The following is a 25,738-nucleotide window of genomic DNA, read 5'->3' as shown; positions in this document are numbered from 1 at the left end:
GGCACGCCAGCAGCAGCCGCTCCTCGGGAGGCCTGGGTCTTCCCAGGAAGTGATTTCCGAGATGAATTGTACAACGGTGCAAAGCAAACACGCGTGAATCTTACTGCCTCCTGTGTAAGGAAACGGAGTAATAAATTATACAAGACGGAGCCCGTAACGGCGCATTGGAAAACAAACCTGCGAGCTGAAGAGGAAACCTAAGACTGTGTTTGCCTCTGGAAAGGCCAGGAGGAATGAACGGAAGAGACAAGCCAACGAAGCTTAAATGAGAAGTCGCCCGACTCTCCCATCAAGCTCGGTTCCGGGGACCAGGGGCGCCCGACTCTCCCATCAAGCTCGGTTCCGGGGACCAGGGCCGCAGTGAGACGGGGTGCGGGAGCCACGTGGCTGGAGCCGGCTTCACCAGTGTGACCGGTTCCCACCCGGAACCGGCCAGGCTGCCTGGCCGGGCGACGCGCCCTTCACCGCCGGCGGGACACGAAGGACTTCATTCTGATGGAGAGCCCCTCGCTGCGAAAATAAATGGTTAAGAGACGGCGGGTAACGCAACCCTCCACCTTGCAGTCGGGCGATCTGTGACACGGACCAGGGTTCACAGTGCCTATTATCTGGGCGCCCGTGGGCGACGCCTTGTGCCACACGGCACCTGGTGGTCAGATACGGCACAGACACGTCCAACAATGGGTGGGGCTTTCTTTTTATCATTTCAGGGTTGTCCGGGGGGAATGCACATTTGATGGACAGATGGCTAAAGTGATGACGGCTGATGTTTTCGACGGATCCCTGAGAGCAGCTCCTGGGATGAAGGTAACTCTCCCTGGGAAAGTCGTTTATCAAGAAGCGATCCCAGGGAAACCGGGGGAGGAATGGGGAGGTGGGCCCGGGAGGCCAGGAGGCCACGTCAGGGTGGGCATCAGGATCCAGACCTACAATTCTGGCCTAGCACCCCCCGCCCCCCCGGCCCCGAAGCTGGGGAGATAAGTACTTATAGGATTGGTTAAAGGCCGATTCTGCGGGGTGGGGTGTGAATTCCCAATCACTTCCCTTCTCGCCCTGTGTATGAGCAAAGGGCCCTCCAGCAGCCCAAGGCAGCCTCCAACAGAGCGACAGAGTCCCTGCCCAGTAAGAGTTGAAACCGGACACAGCGAGTCAGAGGCCGCCTGTCACTCCTTGGGCCATATTAAGCTGAGACGGGGTTGCATCCCCTATGAGCGTTTATTCCAATACTGCCGGCAGGATGGGAGAGCGGTCGGTCACCCTGGAAATCCTGCTCTGAGCCCCTCACCGCTGGCTGGTTATAGACACACGAGGGAGAAGAGAGCTGCCTGCAGCTGCGAGCTGCAAGTGTAACAGGGAAAGGGGAGGGGAGGGTCTGCAGCCGGCCTCCAGGAGCTCAGAGTCGATAACAAGGCGACTGATCCTATACAATAAAAGGCTAATATGCAAATCGACCCAAGGGTGGAACGACTGGTCGCTATGATGTGCACTGACCACCAGGGGGCAGACGCTCAGCACAGGAGCTGCCCCCTGGTGGTCAGTGCGCTCCCACAGGAGGAGCGCCGCTCAGCCAGAAGCCAGGCTCACAGCTGGCACGCACAGCGGCCTGCCTCCGGGGCAGCGCTAAGGATGTCTGACTGCGGCTTAGGCCCCTCCAGACATCCCCTGAGGGCTCCCGGACGGCGAGACGGTGCAGGCCTGGCTGAGGGACACCCCCCACTCCAGTGCATGAATGTCGTGCACCAGGCCTCTAGTCTTCAATGACGTTACAGACAACTCGGCCCGTTCCTGGAGCCAGAGAATGGTCAGCGTTCCTGAGGCAAACTCCTGGAGGCGGTCAGGGTCCTGGCACAGCAACCAAATCAAAGCATGTCCTGCCCCGGTCTGTTCTCCAAATGTGTTTCTTTTCTGAGTCAGGGACCCATCGAGGCATCTTGTCTCCTTACAGCCTTGTTTCCTCCTCCAGTTCCCCAGGTTTTTAAGAAAACTTCCGATCTATAGTTAGGGAGGTAATTGTTAGACAACGGCGGCTCTGTTCTCATTACATGCCCTTCCCCGCTATCAGAGTGCTGGCGGGTGTGCGCAGAAATGGCACAGGGTCAGGGATGTGAGCACCGCTGATGCACCTGCCGCAGTCCACTGCACTGGCCACGTGCGTCAAGCATTCTCCCCTCGCACAGCCTGTCCCTTCGTTCCTCTGTGTCTGTCAAAGTCCTCTGGTCGCCCAGGCAGCATCTGTGACTCTTTTCCTGATTGGGTTGCAGGCGCCAGGTAATCAGCTAAATTAGACACATTTCCAGACTCTCTTGCAGCTAGAAGTGGTGGATGTGCCACTCCTTCAACTCTCCCCCTTCCTTTTTTCCCTTCCTGATTGATGCCAGGCTGCAGGGGTCAGCTGTGGCAGGAGATGGCAAGCATGATGGTGATGAGGATTGCCATAAAGGCAGTGGCGTGCCAAGAGGGAAATGTCGACTGGCCTAGGTCCTAGGGGCACCTGTACCAGCCCCAGGTGGCCAACTCCTACATTTTTGTCTTATAGGGGAAACAAATTCCACGGTAAGCTTCTTGATGGTCATCATTTGAGTGTTGACAGCTGGAAGTGCTCCAAACCAAGCAGTAAATAGAGTGATGAAGATGGTACATTGAGTGAGAGTGCTTTCTTGCTTAGTTTTGGCTACATTTTCATAAAATGGGAAAGTAGCCTTACATTTTTGTCCCGATCCGTGCGTACTCGCTGACTTGGGTTGGAGAAGGGACTGGTCAGAGTTTCCTATTCACGGTGGAATTACTGTTTTTCTCCAAGGAGGGAAATGAACAGCCATCACTTGGATAAAGAGAGCGGATTCACGGTTCACCCAAACGTCGAAGACGGGCTCACAGACGACCCGCTGTGTTGCAGCAGATGGTTAACCCCCTTAATCAACAAGCGCGAGGGGAAATGCGACACGTTTATTGCCGATGACAAGATTGTTGAAGATGAGTGTGGGACTTGGACGAAGACTATTGATCATGAAGACCATTAATCAGTGCGGACTGTTGGCTCATTTACTTGGGATAAGATTTACTGCATTTGTTGCAAGATAAAGTACATCATCCATCATCTTTCCTCGCCGAGAGCTGGTTGTGATGACCTTGTGAGGACGAGCCAGGATGCACGCCCACGAGTTTAGCCCCAGAGCCCCCCTTGTGTGAGTGGCAGTGGGTGCAATTGCCCATGTCCCTACCCCCCCCCCCAACCACCCCATCAGGCCCTGAACGCAGGGGAGTCAATGCATCTCTTGTTCCTTGTTTGATCCTGCTCCTTGGCCACATGGTGGACTTGCAAATTTCATGGAATGACTTGTCACAGAGAGGGGCAGCGACCCCTTCCGTTCATAGATAAGTGACCTCCCAGTCCATGGAGCTTCCCACAGTGGGATCTCAGACACTGCCCTGTACAACACTTGGGGCATCGCTTGTAGGAATTACTCTCGTGTTGGTGGGAGAAGAGTGATAAACCCTGAAGCCACTGGTCCTCATGCACGGCATTAGCCAGTCTGGGCACTTGCAACACTGAGCCGAGACGTCAGGAGGAGCAGGGCTGGACAGAGAAGCCGAGACACAGAGGCAGCGTTTTGCAATTCGGTGCAGATTGTGGAGATTGGCAGAATCACGGCACCAGCATCTCATCGGCCAGACAGTGAAGCAGGAAGGAAGGCCTTTGTTCCCTGCTGGTATATTTAAATGGTTATTTTTCATGTTAGAGCATGCGCCCATGTGGAATCAGACACAGAATGCACTTGCGAGGGAGTGGCAACGAGAAACGTCTGGGAGGGGGGTGGGGAGATGAGAAAAAAGCAAAGGGGTTTAATTTTTCCCACCTAATTCTTCCTCCTGGGGGAGGGGATGACCGCGTCCCGGGGCGGATGGTGAAGTCCGAAGAGTCTCGATGGCTGTAAAATTTCCCTGAAAGTGTAACAGCCCTGAAGAACCAGCGTTTTCTGTATATTAAATGCCATTTACTCCATAAAAACCGGGATAATCGCACCAATATTTTGAAGGAGCAAGGGTCCCAGAGAGGCTTATTCGTGTGTGTGATTTCTGTCACCTAACATTAAATTCTGACCCCGAAGCGTTAGCAGGGAAACGCCCTTCGCACCCCCGCGCTCAGCAAGCAAACGACGCTCCAGAGCGGAAGGGCCATCAGCTCTTGGTCTCGCACCGAAGCCTCCATCGAGCTGGGGGTCTGCAGTCACGTCACACGTGGGCCCCACGGACCCTCCTCGTCTGAACCGACAGCGCTCTCTGCGTCTTCTTCGCTCTCGGTTCCTTTTACCAAGCAGGAGAGTCCGAGGGAGAAAGAATATCCTTTTCTGAAAACAGTGATGACAATCCTGGGACCTGCATTCGCAACAGCCAACGCGGACTCACACCTCGAGCCCCGGGAACGCGCACCCCCGAGGGAAGGCACCTGATGTCCCCGCCTGGGAAGCAGTTGGGGTCTCGTAGGGTTCAAGGTTCCCTCCCCAGGGGGCCCCGCACTCCCGCCCCGGCATGCTCACCTAACCGTGCACACGCCTGCGGACCAACGCTCCCGGCAGCTACAGCCCCGTCCACCCCACGCTGGACAGAGCTCACGTGTCCCTCCCGCGGGGAATGAATGAATCAGTTGGGTCCCGCCCATAGGATGGGAAGCTACTCAGTGGTTAAAAGGAAGAGACTCCCGGTCCGTGCAGGCTGTGGGTGACTCCCCAAAGCAGTCTGAGTCCACCCATGTGACATCCAGGAACATGCGAGACCTCGGGCACAGAGACCCGGTCAGAGGTCTCGGTGGGGGGCGGGAGGGAAAAAGGGGGCTGTCAGAGGGCTGGAGGGAACTCTGGGGCAGGATGGAAATACTCTGTTTCTTGAAACTACCACCAAGGTAGCTTCGTTACTGTATAAGTTTGTCAATATGTATAGAACGATGTATCTAAAAAGACTGAAACTTAGTGTAAATTCTACCGCAATAAATATAAGGGGTGGGGGAGGGAAGGGGACGGGGTAACCAGCACAATGTATGATCTCCATTGGATCCTGAGCAAAATAATAATAATAATAGTAATAATCCTATCTAATAAAAGAGTAATATGCAAATTAACCATCACTCCGCTACACCCAGAACCCACGCCCACCAGCCAATCAGGAGCGAATATGCAAATAAACCCAACCAAGATGGCTACGGCCACAGAGAGCAGGAGGTAGGCTAGGGTTGCCCCCGGTGATGGAGGAAGCCATGCTTTCCGCACACCCTGGCCGGCCCAGCCTCGCTTAAGGCTACAAAGTTTCAATTATAGACGATACATAAATCCCCCCAAAAATGGCTGCCGCCACAGAGCAAGCAGAAGGCTTGGCTCCGCTCCAGGCTACAAAGTTTCAATTGTAGAAGATAAATAAACCCCAGATACCAGGGCCTCCGCTTGGGTCACCAGGGGGCGTGGCCGGCCTGCAAACCACCACAGGCCCCTCGCCCAGGCCGCCTCACGCCCCAAGGGAACCCCCACCCTGATCTGGGACACATTCAGGGCAAACCAGCTGGCCCCCACCTGTGCACCAGGCCTCTATGCTATCTAATAAAAGAGTAATATGCAGATTGACCATCACTCCAACACACAAGATGGCTGCCCCCATGTGGTCAAAGATCCTGCCCCCATGTGGACACAAGATGGCCACCACAAGATGGCCAGAAAGGGAGGGCAGTTGGGAGGGACCAGGCCTGCAAGGGAGGGCAGTTGGGGGAAAACAGGCTGGCAGGGGTGTGGTTAGGGGGTGATCAGGCTGGCAGGCAGAAGTGGTTAGGGGCAATCAGGAAGGCAGGCCGGCGAGCAGTTGGGAGGCAGCAGTCCTGGATTGTGAGAAGGATGTCCGACTGCCCGTTTAGGCCCGATCCCACTGGACATCCCTTGAGGGGTCCCAGATTGGAGAGGGTGCAGGCTGGGCTGAGGGACACCCGCTCCCCCGTGCACGAATTTCGTGCACCGGGCCTCTAGTAATAAAAATAATAAGTGCACAACAAAACCATTTTAAACCAACAGCCACAAAGGACATTACTGGGACAGTGGGAGGTGGGGGGTCAGTGAAGGGAATACTGGTTGCTATTATTGTATGAATATTAAATTTCTGACACGTGATAAAGGTAGCAATCTTTTCTTAGAGGCGCAGGCGGGGCCGAAGTGCGGAGGTGTGAGGGAAACACTATGACCTCTGCGAGGTACTTTCCGGGAAGTAAAGGCTCAGGACAAAGACCCTGGTGCCTGTGCATGTGTCTGTGTGTGCGTACATGCGTGCATGCGTGGGGAGGGAGAGAGAGAGTGGGAGAGTGCAAAGTGTTTACAATTGGTGAATCTAAGCAAAATACTCTTATACTCTTCTTCCTACTTCTTTGCTGTGGGTTTGAAAATTTCCAAATAAAAGTTGGCCCCGAAATGTGTTCATCTTTCTCATTGCAGTAATTACAGCCGTAGGGAAAGCAGACTCACCACCCCAACGTCCACAAAGCCAGAAAGTCACAGGGCGAGATGCCCGCCCCCCGCGGCCCCCGACACAGGCGGCACTCGGCCCATTTTCACTGGAAAAGTGAGCGTGTGTCTGAGAGGATGACGGGCAAAGAGGTTTGCGTGTAATCACGTGGCGGAATACTGTGCAAACACGCCACGTGTTTAGCTAAATATTTGATGACATGGAAAAAGCTTTTGCTATGTTCGGTGAAAAAAAATCAGGCTACAAACCCAGCCTCTATGAAGGTATCGTCTGAAAACCCGTTTTCAAAAGAAGTGGAAAAGCCTGGGAGAAAATAAACTGAAACGTTAATGCCGATTGTCTCTGGTGATAGGATTTATGTTTGTTTATCCTTTGTCTTATTTCCCCATTTTCTGCACTGAGTGCGCTTATTTTATTTCCTTTCCCAACATCCGAAACTGTGTTTGCGTTTAGCCGTGCAGTGCCTGGGAACAAAGCACATCTATGAAAATCCCTTAAATCAAGTATTTTAGCCGAAACCAGTTTGGCTCAGTGGATAGAGCGTCGGCCTGCGGACTGAAGGGTCCCAGGTTCGATTCCGGTCAAGGGCATGTACTTTGGTTACGGGCACATCCCCAGTGGGAGGTGTGCAGGAGGCAGCTGATCGATGTTTCTCTCTCATCGATGTTTCTAGCTCTCTATCCCTCTCCCTTCCTCTTTGTGAAATATCAATAAAATATATTAAAAAAAAATCAAGTATTTTAGGGGCGATGGTAACAGGGGCGAGTGAGAGCCACATATGCGATGAGTTCAATAGATGCGTGATTAATTAATGGAGTCGCAGTGATTGACCGTATCGTGGCAAAGCCTCTGGACTTAAACTGAGTTGTTCTCGTGGCTGAGAAAAATATTGCAATAGGTCAGTAAGTAGTTTAATGAAATGATCGCACTTCCTAATTGTGTCTCACTCGTGCAATGGAAAAACCGAAGGAAACGCAACTGTGGTGGGAAGGCAGACTGGAGCAGCGACTGTGGACAACAGTATGGAGCTTCCTCAAAAAAGTTAAATAGGAAACCGCCATTTGACCCAGTGATCGCACTTCTAGGAATATATTCTAAGAAAACGGGGCGCAAAGCACCCCGTGGTGGGAGGGACCCCCACGGGCCACATGAGGCCACCCTCCCGCATGCTGTGGTCGCTGTGGCTGCGGTTCTGCTGCCTCCTGTCCACACCGCCCCTCGGCCCCTGCAGCGCTCCCTGCACCTGGCTTCCATGGGGGTCCTGCGTCGGGGGGGGCTCCGGGGCCACGCACCCCACGCCCTTCCCTGCAGCCAAGGTTCCCTGACCTTGAAGGTCCAACTCTGCCTCCTGGTGGAGGAGCCGGGAATGTGCCCCATGTGCCCAGCACGCGCCCCCCCCTGCCCCCCTCCCTCCCGCTCAGCGCGTGCCCCTGGCCCAGGAGGTCCCCGCACAGGCTCCCTCCCAGGAAAGGGCGTGTCCCCGCGCAGTGACAGACGCCCCCGCTCCTGGGGCCCCGGCGGCCGGATGCGCATGGGTGATGGTGCTCACGCCCCTGCAGCTCGGTCAGCTGGAGGCCCCGGGTCTCGGGCAGGCCTCCCAGACGGAGCTGCTTTCATCTTTTTCTTTTCGGCTCCTCTGTGTGTTAGCGCTCGGAGAAAAATCTTAGGTCACGTCAAGATGCTCTAAAGCGAGGTCCCCCGGAGCATGTCACGCGCAAACGCAGAGGTAGCTGGACCCCGCTGCCCTGGGGGATGAGGGCCACCCCCCAAATCCGGAGCTCTCTGGGGGGTCCTCCTCCTCCCCCAGTGCCACTGGAGGGCCCCTGCGGGGTGGTCGGTCCCCGCCCGGGCTCTGACCTGTAGGGAAGCGAGGAGCTGCTGCCTGTGAGTCACCGGACGGAAACCGTGACATGGGGCAGTTCCCACGGCAACCACCGGGGCCCTGAAACGCTCCCCACGGGACCCCACGCGGGGGCGGGTTTTCTCGGGTCTCTTTACTCTGCGAGCGACGGAGAGTGACAGGCATGGCGAGAGGCTGTTAATTTGTACGAAAAGAGGAAAAACGACCTCTCCTCGAGACTGCGATCCCTTTTTAAATGAAGGGGAAATGACTTGCTTTTTTTTTCACTCAGGAAAACATCAGCGTCATTTATTAACCAGCTGGTGGCAGTGTTTTCATTAAAAAAAGATGAAGTGATATTAGGCCCACTCTGCGTCTAATCCCTGTTATTAAACGTGGAAGAGGATGGATTTTCAGCTCCTTCTCCCTCACACGCTTGAAACTCCAGCTACGCAACGGGAAGCCGAGTTTTTGATAGTTTCTCCGTTTCTGCCACCAGGAACTCGCATTAAACACACGGGGCAGCATGAAGACGGCCGGTGTCTTTTCGACGGCTAGCCCCCGGCTTCGTTTATGCGCATGGACGGCAGGAACTGAGTGCCGGGTTAGGCTTCTGCGACGGGTTAACCCAGTGGTCGGCAAACTGCGGCTCGCGAGCCACACGCGGCTCTTGGGACCCTTGAGGGTTCTAACGCCACTTCTTCAAAATAGACTCGCCCCAGCCGAAAACCGACTTCTGGGCACGGGCCACGACGTTGCAATCGCACTGTACGTGCGTGCCCGCCCGTGGCATTTTGTGGAAGAGCCACACTCAAGGGGCCAAAGAGCCGCATGTGGCTCGCGAGCCGCGGTTTGCCGACCACTGGGTTAAACGATCCTCTCGCCTGTGCTCTATCGAGGGGAGGAGAGTTGTGTTCCGCTTTCTCCTCTAAAATTATCCCCCGACTCCTCCGCACGCACTCCCTGCAGACAGCACCACTGAGTCATACGTCACAGACACGCGGGGCGCCGGCTGTTACTTCTGTAACGGAATTCAGGTGGCAGCAGCCAGCAGCCCTCCTCGCCTGCGTTTAAATTCCAGCCAAGAGGGCGGCTGATCAGGTCTGGGCGTGACGTTGTCCGCCTACTCAGAGGACCAAAAATACCCACGGCCTTGACCCCTCCATCTGGGGATAGCTGTTACTCCTTCTATGAGAGACCGAGGCCCCCCCCACCCCACATGTGTGTGGGCCCCATCTGCCCGTCTCCTGGGAATCGGGTCCTGAGCCACAGAGATGTGCTCGAAGCCAGTGCCTGAACCCGCAGCTGCCCTGACCCCCGGGCCCACAGGAAACCTGAGCAACACAAAGCAATCATCCCTCCTCCCCAGAACCCGGCCTCTTCCCTCTCCCTGAGATCAGAATCGGGCTGGATGGTGTCCAGAGTTTTATTTCCCAAGGGCATGTGGCTCTAATCGGCACTGCTTTTAGGCTGATCTTCACTAATTAGTGTGGCAAACCTCCCCTGTCCTTTGAGGATACCCACCAATGAAGACCCTACACACACACACACACACACTACACACACACCACACACACTATACACACACCACACACTACACACACACCACACACACACCACACACACACCATATACACCACACACACATACCACATACATACCACACACACACCACACACACACACCACACACCATACACAGTACACACACACCATACGCACACCACACACACACACACTACACACACACCACACACACACACCACACACACTACACACACACCACACACACACCATATACACCACACACACATACCACATACATACCACACACACACCACACACACACACACCACACACCATACACAGTACACACACACCATACGCACACCACACACACCACACACACACCACACACACTATACACACACCACACACATACACACACACACACACACCACACACACTACACACACACCACACACACACCATATACACCACACACACATACCACATACATACCACACACACACCACACACACACACACCACACACCATACACAGTACACACACACCATACGCACACCACACACACATACATACACACACACCACACACACACATCACATACACCACACACACACCACACACACACATCACATACACCACACACACCACACACCCACCACACACACACCACACACACACACCACACACACCACACACACACCACACACACACATCACATACACCACACACACCACACACCCACCACACACACACCACACACACACACCACACACGCCACACACACACCACACACACACCACATACACCACACACATACACCACACATCACATACACCACACACACACCACACACATACATATACATACACACACCACACATACACACACCCCCCACACACACCACACACACACACACCACACACCACATACACACCATATACACCACACACATACCACATACACACCACACACACCACACACACACACATACACCACACACCATACACAGTACACACACACCACACACACCACACACACACACACATACACCACACACCATACACAGTACACACACACCACACGCACACCACACGCACACCACACACACACATACATACACACACACCACACACACCACACACATACCACACACACCACACACACCACACACACACCACACACACCACACACACCACACACACCACACACACACCACACACACACCACACACACCACACACATACATACACACACACACCACACACCACACACACACCACACATGCACACCACACACCACACACACACATACCACACACCACACACACACCCACACACACACACACACCACACCATGCACAGTATACACACACCACACACACACCACACACACACCACACACACACCACACACACCACGCACACACCACACACACACACACACACACACACACGGAGGATGCGTGTTACCTGCCCAGGGCTGCACATACAATGGGAAGTCACAGGAAATGGCAGCCTCGGATCTGCCTTGTGTGTGCGCGGAGTGCACTTGGAAGATGCAATAAGTAGGCATGCAAAACCTGCCCCAAGATCAGGGTGGCGTGGCCACGAGCCAATGGGCCTCGAACACTTACTTTCCATCGGTGGTCGCTGCAGTCTTCACGCTGTGCAAGCTCCCACAGTGTGCAAGGATGACAAGTGAGCCCAGCCCTTGTCACCAAGGCTGGGGCAAGGCCACCTGAGGATCTGAGAGTCCAGTGTTCTGTGGATTCAAGGAACAGCCCTCAGAGAGGAGACAGTTCCCAACGCCCTTGAACTTGACCTTGGCCAATGACCCAAGGCCCTCATCTCCTCATGGGTGCTGGTGCCCAGAAAACATGGCATTTGAGGTGGGAATGGAATCTCAGCTTCAAGCCACCGTCTCTGAGGACACACGTGGTGGACGCGTCGTGCATGCTGAGAGTGCTGTGCCCGAGGCCTTTCGGATCCTCGCCGAGGAATACACGTCCAGTGTTGGACCATGCGAGGCAGTAGGTAAGAGGCGGCCACCTGGAATGCGACAGGGAGTTAGAGGTCTGGTGGCTTCTTCAACAGACGGCTAAAAACCCTCCTTATTTTAGTCGCTCCCCTTTAACCTCCTTCCAAAGGTATCAGTGCCGCTAACTATCGGACCCTTTGAGGGAAATGTGCTATAAACCAGCTTATCGCTAGATGTCCCCACCGCCAGTCGAGGGTCAAGTTTTCTAGGCTCTGCGAGGCCATTTGTCCTTTCCGTCTTCATCCCCAATTTGATTTCTGTCTCTCATTCTCCTTTGCCACGCTTCTGGCGCCATTTGAAGGACATAGACATGGACACGTGCGTTCCACCTCCCACCTTTAACTGTAGGGCCAACCACATTTCCCCGATAAAGGTTTTAAAAATCAGTGTCACCAGAAATTACGCTCTTGGGTCTACGTCAGAGACCATACATTCGTGTTCGCTTTCTCTTGGCGCGTTTGCCATGAAGGTGAGAGGCAGCTAGCAAACGTCTTCCTTGCTCACGCTGTCGTGGGCTCCGTTCAGCGACTACCAAGCAAATGGGAGTGACTCTTCTCTTTCATTAAGAATCATATTAATTTTTAATTTGTGTTTAATTGCAGTTTATGATCCATTGTGATTCCTTGGGTCCTTTGCAGCTCTACTTACTCCAGGCTAGTCATTTCTTCAAAGTAAAGCGAGGCGTAAGTCAATAACGAATTCGCTCAGCCAGCAGGTGTTCGTCACCTCCCGGTCACCGTGTAAACGCCAGGCTGGCAACGGGAAGGGAGGAAAACAGACTCCGCCGCGGGGACTGTCTGTGGAGCATCCACTCCGCCGTCGCGGTTCCAACTGGCCCTTGCGAGCTGGCCTGACCGTGTTCTTCGGACCAACTAGCTCCCCGCTGTGTCTGCTCGCTTGGACTTCTCCTCTGAGGTCCTCTCTGCAGCCCAGCGAACGGTCCCACTGCTGTCCCAAAGTCACCGAAAATGAATAATCTCAAGAATGCCTTTGGGCGGGAATTACATTTTAGTTGCCATCAACTTGCCCTGGGGACATCACTGCTTTTCTGGGCACATATCCTTCATTTATTTTTCTAAAATATATTTTTATATGCTTTTATTGATTTCAGAGGGAGGAAGGGTGGGAGAGAGAGAGAGAGGAGGGAGGGGAGAGAGAGAGAGAGAGAGAGAGAGAAACATCAGTGATGCAAGAGAATCATGGATCGGCTGCCTCCTGCACACCCCCTACTGGGGATGGAGCCCATAACCTGGGAATGTGCCCTGCCTGGGAATCGGACCGTGACCTCCTGGTTCCTGGGTTGATGCTCGATGACCGAGCCACACCGGCCGGGCTGGGCACATATCTTTTCGGGTAACACGAAGAAATGCCACTTCACAAATCTTACCTTTCCCCCCAAGTTCTGGAAGAGAGTTACAACTTCTATTCTTTTATAATATAATTACAATTTTTCACTTAAACATTCTAAGCAATATAGTTTTGACTTGCCAGTGAAAACCTGTTAGAATACTTACGTATTTATAAGAACCGGGTTGGGCACGGTGGGCACACAGTATGCTGGTTTCAGGCGTACAACATGTAAAACGGAAAGCAGCCATGGGACCCTCTCGTGCGTCAGCGGTTTGTAGAGCAACTGACTCATTTGGCTTGGACGACGTAAGACACAATATTCGTGTAAAATATTGCGTTGCTTGTCGCATTGTATTCTGACTCCTGTGTGCGGTGCCTGAGGTATGATATACAAGCACATCACACCTGACCTTCAGTGGGAGACAAGCAAGGTCATGGACCGGTGGAGGCAGGGCACTCGACTGTGGTGAGTCACAGGAGATGGCTAACCAGGGTCCCCAAAGACAGACCTAACTTGGTTGTGTGTGTGCGTGTGCGTGCGTGTGTGTGCGTGCGTGTGTGTGTGCGTGCACATGTGTGTGTGTGTGTGTGTGCGTGTGTGTATTGACAACAACAATAATGCTGATGTTGCTGGTGCGGAGCTAGGCTAAGAAAGATAGTAAAATGGCAGCGATATTTGCTGAGTCCTTACTGGTAGGAGGCCTCCGACGGAGGTTTTCCATGAATCACCCCATTTAATCTTTAGAGCCCTGTAAAAGAGTTATCCTTATTAAGCACATCTTACACAATAGGCAACCGGATCCTAGAGAAAAAAAGCAACACGCCCCAGCTAGGAATGGTGAGCTGGGGTTGCCCCTGGTTACGGCCTGGAGCCCAGAGCCCGTGGTCCAGGAGGGACCCCCACATCCCGAGCCGCCTGCTCCTGCGCATTGATCCGAGGCCGGGCTCCGGAGCCGCCTGCCCGCCTCGGTTCGCAAGGGCCTCACTGCTCGCCATTCATCATCGAGGCCCAGGGGACCTGTCATCTTGCTGGCGTCTGTCCCTCCTATCTGACACGATCTCTGCTTCCGCCATGAAGACGTTAAGGAGACATTGGCCGTAACAATGATTTAAACCTTCCAGAAGTTCTTCTGAAGTATTGAACGAAGCCTCTAAAAGTTAATTGGTTTTACGGGTTACTAATGAAATCATGGCATCAGCTGACACGCTGCCAAGTGCTTCTCATATCGGTTGGCAACGTCTGGGATCCCGGACAAGGGATTCCCGTCGGCGGCGAGTTCACGCACACTGTCTTGGAACACAACGCGCTAAACCATCGTCTCTAACTCAGAAAACAGAACCCCCGGAGGGAGGGAGACCACCCCCACGCCACAGGTTCACAATCGGTGACCTCCCCTCGCGCATCCCACACATCTCGGCGCCACCCTCCATAAAAGGGAAATGACGTCTCTCCTACTCTGCCTCTCAGACACGGACGCGGACTTGCTGGAGAAATAGAAAGAAAGCCTGATCCGTAGGGAAGCCGTTATGTGTTATGGGCACACCCACAGAGTCAAACAGGAGCGCCTGTCCGCCGCCTCGTCGTCCCCCTCCGCCTCCCTCCTCCACGCGGCACCTGTCAGTGCTCAGCGCAGGTGCCACTGCCTCCCGGGGCCTCGCTGCTCCCGCTCGATAGACGCAGACGTGCAGGGCCCGTTTGAGCCGGAGGGAAATGCAGAGCCTTCCCCTCCCCCCGCCTGAGGGCCTTAGCTTTACTCAGAGCTGGGAGGGAAACCCCCCGCTCACCCGGGAAGGAGAGAGCGTGGTACCCGTTTTGCTCGGCGAAAGCTTTGTGCAGAACGTCCAGTGAAACAGCACCCCCAGGCGGGTTCCTCGGGCCAATGAAATGCTACGGCCACATTCGCAGAGAACTCCAAGGATATTTAGTGGAACCCAGGGCCGGGAGGGAGGGCTGACCCCTGACGTCGATGGTAATAAAGAACCACGAAGCCCTTGCTCAGGTGTCTGGGATGCAGAAGTGTGTGGTGTGGGGAGGGGGGCGGGGAGAGAAGGAGGAGGAGCGTGTGTTTGCAAGCTGCAAAGGACTCGGCTCAGAGCCGTTTAAATAAAAGGGGTCCGTGTTAGCTCACGCTGAGGGGAAGGCCTGGGTGGACACGCACAGGCATGGCAGACTCCAGGACCCCAGCCCTTGTTTTCGGGGCCTGGTGTCTCCCCACGTCCCTGCATCACTCACCACCATTGAAAGTCTTTCCTCACCGTGACAACAGGGCTGCCACAGCGCCGGTCCCCGCGGCAAGCCCATTGAAGAACGAATGGTAACTACCGAGATCTGTCCTGGTAAGATGACCAGACTTTGAGGAAACTCAACGAATCTTACAAATACTTAATAGGAAGAAACAGGTGGACTTATAAGCACCCCCCCCAGCAACCCCCCCCAAAACAAACAAACAAACAAACAAACAGTAAAAGACTTGTTGGAACTTCTCAACAACATAAGATTTCAGGGGAAGATGGAGCAAGCAAATGTCTATACAACTTGAGCAGAATAAAAATGCTAACGTCCAAATAGTATACCGAGCAAGCTGTTGTTTAGATGAGAAGTCACCCGAAGGGCGTTCTAAATATGCAAAGAGGATTAACGCACCTTTATGAGAATTTAACGCAGCCAGAGACCATGTCCTGGACCAGAGATTTAAATAAAACCTTAAAGCCTTTCATTATCTTGGAACGGGAACATGGTTTCTTCCCCGGGACCCAATAGCCAGACACCGTGAAGGAGAAAAAGGAATGATATTTCCCTGCTAAATACAAACAAAACACAATGTAATTACAAATATGACAAAAATGCTTAATATCTTATTACACACCAAAGTTTTAACATCAAGAAAAGATACTCAGCGAAAACAGCCACGTACATGGACAGGCAGTTCATAAAGGAATACCAAGAGTGTGTGTGTGTGTGTGTGTGTGTGTGTGTGTGTGTGTATGTGTGTGTGTGTGGATAGATGGATATATATGGATAAGTATCTACTCTTACCAGTAATTTAAAAAATTACAAAATTTCCAAGTTAAATGATGCTTTTCACCAATTAGCAACGTTAAAAAAGACAGACAATGCCCAGTGTCCCTGCAGTGAGCTGTGTCCTGGAGACAAGGCAGTGATAGCGCTGAGATTGTACATGTGCACGCCTGTGGGTCCACCTCTCCCCCTCCGGAACCTGAATTACGCAGCAACTGGACAGGCGTCTACAAGTGTGTATGGGAGCGTTTTCCCATTCACACCAGCGAATGACCTGAAAATGCCCATTAACAGGAGATGGTCTAACTCCGTGGTCGGCAAACTGCGGCTCGCGGGCCACATGCGGCTCTTTGGCCCCTTGAGTGCGGCTCTTTCACAAAATACCACGGCCTGGGAGAGTCTATTTTGAAGAAGTGGCATTAGAAGAAGTTTAAGTTTAAAAAATTTGGCTCTCAAAAGAAATGTCCATCGTTGTGCTGTTGATATTTGGCTCTGTTGACTAATGAGTTTGCCGACCACTGGTCTAACTCATTGTGATACACGCATGCGATTGGACACCATCCAGACATTCAGCACAATGGCTGCTTCCACGTTCACGGACACGGAACGCTGTACCCACGCATGTGGTGAGATTGGAAACAGAGATTTTGAAATGAGAATTGTGTGACCACATTCATATAAAAAAATGTGTGTGCACACATGAGTGCGCGCGTATGTGTACGTTCCCATCCACATCACCTAGCTACCTGAGAACACTGATTGTTGTCACCGATGGGTAGTGAGATTAAGGTACTATTTTTGTTTCCTTGTCCCTTCTTTGCCTAAACTTTCCTCAATGTCTAAATTTTAAATTTACAGGAAGGGAATGAATAAAAGTGTCCTTGTTTTAAAAAATAATTCAGAGTGGCCAGTGTGGCTCAGTGGTTGAGTGTCAACCTAGGAACCAGGAGGTCACGGTTCGATTCCCGGTCAGGGCACAGGCCCGGGTTGCGAGCTGGATCCCCAGTGTGGGGCGTGCAGAGGAAGGTGATCAATGACTCTCCCTCATCATTGATGTTTCTCTATCTTCCTCTCCCTTGCTCTCTGACATCAATAAAAATATATTTTAGAACGTATTTTAAAAAGTTCATACCAACAGATTTTGACTTTCAACAAATATTGTAGAGTTCCTAATGCAGGTGAAGGTCTTCTTAATGCAGGCTGCCTCGATGGCATCAGCATTGCAGAAATAAACAGACCCCCACCCCCAATGGGAACGCGCAGGCCACGCGCCCAGAGCTGCCGTAGCCAGGGGCTCGGCCACCATCATGGTGTTTGGCCCAGACTCGGCCGGCAGGCAGAGGGATGCTTTCTAGGAGAACAAAGGCCTCAAGTGGGCCCTGATTGGAGGCTTCCCCCCACCCGCCCCGACCCCCCCGGGGAAGCGGGAGGCGGGCCAGGAAGAAGCAGGGCGTCCTGTGATTGGCCCGGGAGCCCATGTGCCTTTCTCTGTTGGTTCTGAGGTGGAAGTGGGGGTGAAATGAAAGGGAATCTGGCTGTGGTTGGCCAGGTGCAGACTGTGTGGGGCCAGTTGCTACTGAGCTTGACTTCTGGGACCGGTTGCCTCATGGTGGGTCTAGGGCAGCCGTAGGCAAACGACAGCCCGCGGGCCGGATCCGGCTGTTTTATCCGGTTCTCTTGCTCTCCCCTCCGCTCCTTTACTTTGAATTTATATTAGTTCACACAAACACTCCATCCATGCTTTTGTTCCGGCCCTCCGGTCCAGTTTAAGAACCCATTGTGGCCAAAACCGGTTTGGCTCAGTGGATAGAGCGTCGGCCTGCGGACTAAAGGGTCCCAGGTTCGATTCCGGTCAAGGGCACGTACCTTGGTTGTGGGCACATCCCCAGTGGGGGGTGTGCAAGAGGCAGCTGATTGATGTTTCTCTCTCATCGATGTTTCTAACTCTCTATCCCTCTTCCTTCTTCTCTGTAAAAAATCAATAAAATATATTTAAACAAAAAAAAAAAGAACCCATTGTGGCCCTCGAGTCAAAAAGTTTGCCCACCCCTGGTCTAGGGTGTCACCCGTGCTCTGGCCACGCGTGTCTCTCTATCCAGCCTCTCTATGTCCTTCCATTAGTCTACAGCAGTGGTCAGCAAACTCATTTGTCAACAGAGCCAAATACCAACAGGACAACGAAAGAAATTTCTTTTGAGAGCCAAATTTTTTAAACTTAAACTTCTTCTAACGCCACTTCTTCAACATAGACTCGCCCAGGCCGTGGTATTTTGTGAAAGAGCCACACTCAAGGGGCCAAAGAGCCGCCTGTGGCTCGCGAGCCGCAGTTTGCTGACCACGGGTCTACAGGATCGACCACACCGTTTCTCACAACATGGACATGTTCCCTGGACTCAGCCAGACAACCATGTCCATTAGCTCAGCAACACACTGGGAATCAGATCCAATTTCTATCTCCATCATCAGCGAGCAATCGCAGCCTCCGATTCTTTACCGACTTCATCTGTGAGTGTGATTACAGACCCGGCTTCGATGCCATCTTCACGGGGCTGTTCACAGCCCTCCTGCAGCCGCCGCCGCCACTGCGGACACGCTGAGACCAGCCCCGTGCTACGTGCACAACGCACGTATCATCTCACCCCCCACCCACCTCAGCCTGGGGCCCGTCTCACAGAGGCGGCCGCTGAGGCTGGCGGGCTGGGCGCATGTCCGCAGTCCCATGCGGGATGCTATTCGAGCTCAGATGTGTCTACATCCGAAGCCTGTACGTCTCAAGCGCTACGAGGCCCTTGGAAAGGACTCGGCCGCACACACGGGCCCCCCAAAGCCACAGGAGGCTGGAGGGAGCGCGGGCCCCGATGCTCAGCCACGGACCTTGCTTCTTAGAGGCTGTGAAAGCACCGGAACCCGTAGTTCTTTCATGGACCTGAGGGTCCCCACCAGCGACAGGAAATAGGACTCCGGGACCATCATCCCCGGGCAGTGACTGTAACTCACGTGAATAACGACCGACCGCTTGCCCATGGATGCGGGAAGTGTCCCCCCCCTCCCCCGCCACCGCCGCCCTCCCCGTGTGCAGGGCACGGGTCACAGGCCTCCTCCGGGCTGGCCGCTCCAGCAACGCGTTCGCACTGGGACGGTCGCGGATGGCAATGCCCCGTCTGTTCTCTACGGGAAGGTCCCGACAACATCGCGTCGGCGCTGACCCAGGGCAGAGGCAGCGCCTTCCCGACGGCCCAGTTTCCCGATGGAACCGCATCCAGTCGCTCTCGGCTGCCGCTCTCTCTCCGCTTCACCGCGGGGCGCGAACTGCCCGCACACATTCCTTTCCGCCTTTTCTACTTGCCTGTCCTGGGACGGGCAGACTCTAAAGGGGCCCCATGACCCCCACCTCCCGTGGTAAACCCCTCCCTGTGACTTGCTTTTAGCCCAGGGAATAGGGCAAGGGTGATGGGATGCCACGTGCACGATTATGTTTCACAGGATCCCGGGGCCGCTGGCTGGATGGCCCCCCTCGCAGGTCTGGAGGAAGCGGGCATGGGGGAGGGACACGCCGTGGGCTAGTGGGCGACTCGGAAGATGCTCCCGGAGCTGTGGACCCCCTGACAGAACACGGCCCGGGAAACGGGTGCGTGTCCAGACGCACGCAGCGAAGAGGAAAGGCCACGACTCCTAACTGGATGCCCTCGCGTGTCACAGAGCCAAACATGCGTGTGCACGTTTATTAATGTTATGCGTTTGAAATAACACCTCCGCCAAGGTAGCAGTATTATTTTAGAAAGGGGTGTCAGGGGTTCCTGGGGGGTGGAGGGGGGGACGATCAGCAGCGTTTGAGGAACTGGCTCCCCAAGATCCAGTTCTAACCCACCACCGGGCAACCGGCCGCCCATCTGTCTCATGACCGTTACCGGCGGGATTTCCGCTTTACGATTTTGAAAAGGTGACACATTTCCCAGACCAAACAGCGATCCACGTCTGAATACGTTTGATAGGCGGGGCGGCCAGGGTTGCATCAGGAGGGCGATGCCCGTTTCTGGCCTTGATTGAGAGAAACACAGGGGGCCGGAGGTTCACTTTGGCGCACGTCACAGGACCCTTAGGAGGGGAGACAGCACGTCCCAGAGCACTGGCCTCGCGAAGCCATTCCAGAAACCGCATTGGAAAGAACGTGACTCAGTGTCATGGCCGCGCAGGCGCACAGGCAGGGACAGAGTCATGGCATTGTCATTTGGGTGGAAAGACTCATACTTCCCGCCAACTGACGATCAGAGCGACTGTGCCCACTGGCGCCCGGGAAAGCTACTCACGGGTCCCATCGTGCACGGTCTCGCAGCGGACGTTGGGGACAGCTCATACGTTTTAAGGCTCCCTTTACTCTGGGCCGGGGGGCGGGAGGAGGGTGCTAAGAGAGCAGACCAGCACTTAAGGATGAAGGTGTAACCGGTTTCTCGCCCGTTAGTCCCACTCTACAGCGCGGGAGCGGGAATCCCAGCGTCCCTTGCACACGGCTTCACGCCTCTGCTCTGGGGAAGGGGTTTTTTTTCATCCCGGTGCCCACGCCGTTGCGGAAGGACCTCTTCGCAAGCGCCTCCTCCAGCAGCGGCTTCAGGAAGTCGAGTCCCTCGCCCCGCTCCGCCCTGGCCCGGCAGCAGCCCAGCAGGAAGAGGGCGAAGTCAGGGGTCCCGGACACCTGGGGGCAGACGGGGGAGGGGGAGAAACAGCGGCAGAGTTACACGTTTATTTCTAAGGTAACCCGTGTCAAAATCTCACGGCGACGCATCTCAGAGACCCAACCTGTGTCAGAGAGACTGTTGTTAAAGCAGGACAGGGCGGCCCTCTAAACGCAGCGTCCCATTGGGAGCCACCTGCCCTCCTGTCTGACCTGCACACCGCAGGTAGCTGGGCCCTCGGCATCGGCTTCACACACCTTGTCACTGTCACTTGATGGAGAAGCTTTGGAGTGGCGCCAGTGAGCCCGGGAAACGCTCTTTACATTTCACGGAGAGAAGCGATCCGTGACACCTGGACGCCAGAGAGGCCAGGGCCCCCTGACGTGTCTCCCTACCTCCACGGAGGCATCGCTGCCTCCTGCCTTTGGTTTGCTCGGGTCTTCCTCTGGGGCTCCAAGGTCAGGGTCTGGGGCACTGGGTCGGGAAAGAAAGAAGTCTGGAGTCTTAGAGCCCAAGTTGCCATGGCGATGCTGGGGTTCAGCCCCTACCTTGTGGGGGAGGAAGCATGTCCAAGAGTAAAGGGCGCGTCCCAGGACACGGGGCTGGCCCGTCCCCGAGGCGGCGTGACCCGGCCTCGGGTAAGAACTTCCAACCCTCGTCCCGTGTCCTCTCCTCCGTGGCCTCAGAGGTAGCACAACACACAGACAAAGCACGAAACGACACCCCTTTTCACGAATGGGGGAGCTGTGCATGGCCCCGGGCTACGCTCTGGGTGCGTTCTCTCAGCCCTCCCCGCAGCAGGCTCTGTGAGCGGACATCCCCGCCTCAGCGGTACCCGCCTTGGGGCGAGGAGGTGACGTGGCTTGGGGGTGAAGAGGATGGGAGTCGGGGCACCGGACTCCACGCCCACGGCTTCCAGGGGAGAGGCGCGCAGGCTGTTGTTATGAATGAAGACACAGGCCGCGGTGCAGAAACACGCGCTGTCCTTTCCCGGGCAGGAAAGCCGGGGGCTTGGGGGGCTTTGGAAGTTGAAATGGGGCCAGAGGCATAGACGCTCCCGGCCCTCTGCCCATGGCTGGGGGGGGAGGACGGGGGGCTGAAGGTGCCCCAGTCGGAGGCTCCCAGGAACACCCGTCCACCAGCTCCTGGGGGAAAGTTGGGCTTTTTGGTTTTTCTTTGATCTGGGACCAGTCAGAGCATCAGGAACACCACGCACGGGAAGACCAACCCACGCTGCCATTTGAGCCGAGTGACCCGCGTTAGAGAGGGATCTAAGCTGATCAGAACGCCGCCCACTGTCCGTCCCCGCAAGGCAAGGCCCGCGGCTCCCTTCAGGGAACGGGCGCGCTCCCACCCTTCCTAGAAACACCCCGACGCCACCTTTACGTTGGGAGAGAAACGCATCGGCTCTGGTTATGAGACCCCAAAGGCTCCCTCACAGCAGCCGGTGCCCTTTGGGGCCCGAGGGAGCCTGCCGAGCAGACGCATCCGCGGCCCGTGTGGTCCAGGCCCCCGCGGGCGGACTTGGGGACTCCAAACGCCCTTGCCACCGCAGCTTCCGCAGCACATCCACTGAAGCCGCCAAGTCGGCGCCATGGCCACCTGATGATGGGTTTATAGTGAGCAGCGAGGTCACGGCAGAAGCAGAGACGGGACACGTGGAGGCAGAGCTCGGACAGGGAGAGCTGGCAGCGCAGGAGAGGGACGTGCGCCTCATTAAGAAGGAAATGTGCACAGAGTGCCTCTTGCTCAGCCGGGGTGTCGTGAGCGCGCCTTCGGGGGAAGGACGGGAAGTCGTTAGGAAGACACTCGAGGAAATATACCAGTTTATGGCCGGGGACTCAGTGACTCGATCGGGTGGTGTCTGACAGAATCAGTGACTACATTTGGGCAGAATGCAGGAAATACAGCAGGAAAAGGGAAGCTGGAGGAGTGAACACGAAGTAGAAAAATGACAGATGCCAAGATGAGGGAGAACTCGGATGATATAAAGGACGATGGACAGGCCTTTATTATTTACCATTTATGTGGCATCAAAGGCAGGCTCATAAATCACAGGGAGTTTAGTAACCCCAGCGTGCCAGGAGAGGTTTAGGGAAGCAAAGTTAAAGCACGGGACACTCGGGGACACAAACTATTTTAAAATTGCAAATAAAGAGCTGACATAAAGCAACGGAGATCTCGTGTGCAGACGGCATAAACATTCCAGAGAACGCCGTGCGGCTTCTGGATGTCTGCAACGGCTGGATGACTGTAATTAGGGGCTCAGTCGATAGTCGTGAATAAATATAGGAATTAATATTTTACGTGATATTTTACTGAGAGCTGACATTTTACCTGCATCTGAACAAGTTAACCATTATCGCAAAGTTAGGAAATTCACTGTTTTTGAAAAGTGAACCTTTGTATTTTTTCTGTTATTTTTTTTAAGGCTGAATCTGTTGGGGTGACATTGGTTAATAAAATGCTACTGGCTTCTATAATACATCATCCGCACGTCATTTCAATGACCACATGTTCACTTTGATTATGGGTGGAGGCTGTGGAATGAGTAGATGGTCATGGGCAAAAGAAGGTACATTGTACAGTGAAATAAATATTTTCCTATCCAGTGGCCAACTTCTAAATAATTCCAAGCACACCGTCTGATATTCCAGTATTGCCTATGGTCGCATAAATGTTCATTTTTACTAATTTCATGATGCTGCTTATATATTTTTCCAGTAAAAGCTCTAACAATAAGAAAATTACTTTTCTGTCACATCTCCCTTGAAATTCGTTTGAATTTGAATTGTCCAGTCCCTGTCATCCACGCAAGTCTCAAAAACAGAGGCAGAACACTTACCTCCGGCGATGGGGCGGGATAACCCCAAAACACGGGCATCGCGGACACCGACAGGACCAGGATAAGGCTGAATTTCAATGAGCTGCAAAGTGGGGAAAAAACACCTCGGGTCAGTGTCACCCAGGCAAGCGCAAACTTCGAAAAGCATCTCTAAAAGGCACGCACGCCGTCGGCATCTTTGGGTGTGGGAAATGCCGCCTCTTACCTAATCATCTCGGACTCTCCCGAATCTCTGCGGCCGGTGGCTTTCCTGGCGGGTCCCTCACACTCGCTGTGGCGTCTCCTCGGGCCGCCCTTTTATACCAGCGAAGTTCAGGAGTAGAAATGCCAGCACGTCCCATCCTCCGTGACTAATTGGTCCGCCGCGGCCTTCTGTTCTCGTCAAGTTTGAAAAGGACAACACTGCACGGCGTTGTCACGAAGCTGCCAACGGTTGACTCCCTTTAAAGGGCGCCGTTAACGACGGTCCCCCAACAGCAGCGCCTTCTGAACGGCAGCACTGTCTCCAAAGAACCAAACGTCTGCGCCCCTCCGAGCGCAGACACGCACGCGGGTGCCGTGATCTCTATGGGCGGCCCCGGCGTCGCGTCGCAGAGACGAAGGCCAAAGGAAGCCATGCAAGACAGAGAGCGCACCCCAACAGATTTCCTTCTTCTTTTAAAAAAAATATATTTTTATTGGTATCAGAGAGGAAGGGAGAGGGAGAGAGAGATGGAAACATCCATGATGAGAGAATCACTCATCAGCTGCCTCCTGCACGCCCCACACTGGGGATCAAGCCCAAAACCTGGGCCTGTGCCCTGACCGGGAATCGAACCCGGACCTCCTGGTTCCTAGGTCGACGCTCAACCCCTGAGCCATGTGGGCTGGGCAGGCTTCCTTCTTTAGGACTGCTGAGGCGAAAGCAGGGGAACAGATGCCACCCCCGCTCTTTGGCATCAGCCGCTCACGTAAAGGAAGGGCGCTGTCTCTACCCCGCTCCACGCACCTCCCCCACGACCCAGAGTCCTGGGAGCGCCCCCGCCGCGCCCCCTTTTCTCCAGGCCACGGAAGCTCCGTAGGGAGTCTCTGTGGAATTGCACTTCTGTGGGCATTCACACGGACACGCTGATGCCGGGGCTGCGTGTGCACGCGTTGCTGAGGCTCACCGTGGAGGAAGGCACCAAGGGCGTGCTCTGCGTGGATCGCTGGTGCTCCTGAGGGGGAGCCAGCATTGTTTTAATCCAAAGCAACCGAGGGAATCCTTGCCTCCTCAAGAGGGGACAGAACTGCCCGAGGTCTGAGGATTTGCTGCCTCCTGGTCGGCCCGCCCTCCCTCTCTCTGGGAACTGCCACTCGGGGGGAGGTAGCTGTCAATCACCGAGGCACAGGTCGCCTACCACAGGGGACCCGGACTCTCAAGAGACCCAGGTCACAGAATGAGTGCCAACGGGGAGCAGGGGCCTGGGATCAAGCCCTTTGGTCACAGTCCTGCTGGGGACATGGTATGAGATGACGGTGGGGGATACAGAGCTTTTCAGAGGGACCGAGGGACCGACACCCGCATCGACGGCGGGGCTCTCCCCAAACCCAGATGCAGTCAACACAGCAGAACAAGCGAGAAGGCAGGGAAGGGGGCAGCCTCCGTGCCGGCGGGGTGATGAGCAGTTGGCTGAGGAGGTCTGAGGACGGTGCCTAGTCACGTGGTGACTTTGTAACAGCCCCACAGCAGGCATTTGCGGACTCAGTCATCTTCAGACGTAAGGCAGGTGGCACTGAAAAGAGGAGGATCCTTTGGAAGCTTAAGACTCAGTGCGGTCCCGCGTCCCCTCCCCACTTCCCACAGAGCCAGCTGACTCTCTCAATAGAGAACATTTCTAACTGCTGAGGCAGAGCTTCCAAATCTCACGCCGCTACCGACGCGGGATCTCCAGGCCGCCAAGGGACAGCTTCATCACCCACAGAGGCAGCTGAT

The 25,738-nt window shown here is 54.5% G+C and overlaps 1 protein-coding gene across 1 annotated transcript; it reads right to left on the bottom strand.

Annotated features, from left to right (window-relative positions):
* Nucleotides 1-20,779: 20,779 nt before the first annotated feature.
* NPS (neuropeptide S) lies at nucleotides 20,780-23,997 on the bottom strand (the record flags this gene model as incomplete). Its single annotated transcript, XM_080687855.1, has 3 exons — nucleotides 20,780-20,959; nucleotides 23,785-23,866; nucleotides 23,990-23,997. 3 exons carry the CDS (start codon nucleotides 23,995-23,997, stop codon nucleotides 20,780-20,782), a joined length of 270 nt encoding a protein of 89 aa, XP_080543981.1.
* Nucleotides 23,998-25,738: the final 1,741 nt, after the last annotated feature.

The sequence above is a fragment of the Plecotus auritus genome (genome assembly GCF_963455305.1).
Source record: "Plecotus auritus genome assembly, chromosome: 9".
In the NCBI taxonomy this organism is placed as follows: domain Eukaryota; kingdom Metazoa; phylum Chordata; class Mammalia; order Chiroptera; family Vespertilionidae; genus Plecotus; species Plecotus auritus.
This window is presented reverse-complemented; position numbering and strand designations above follow the sequence as displayed.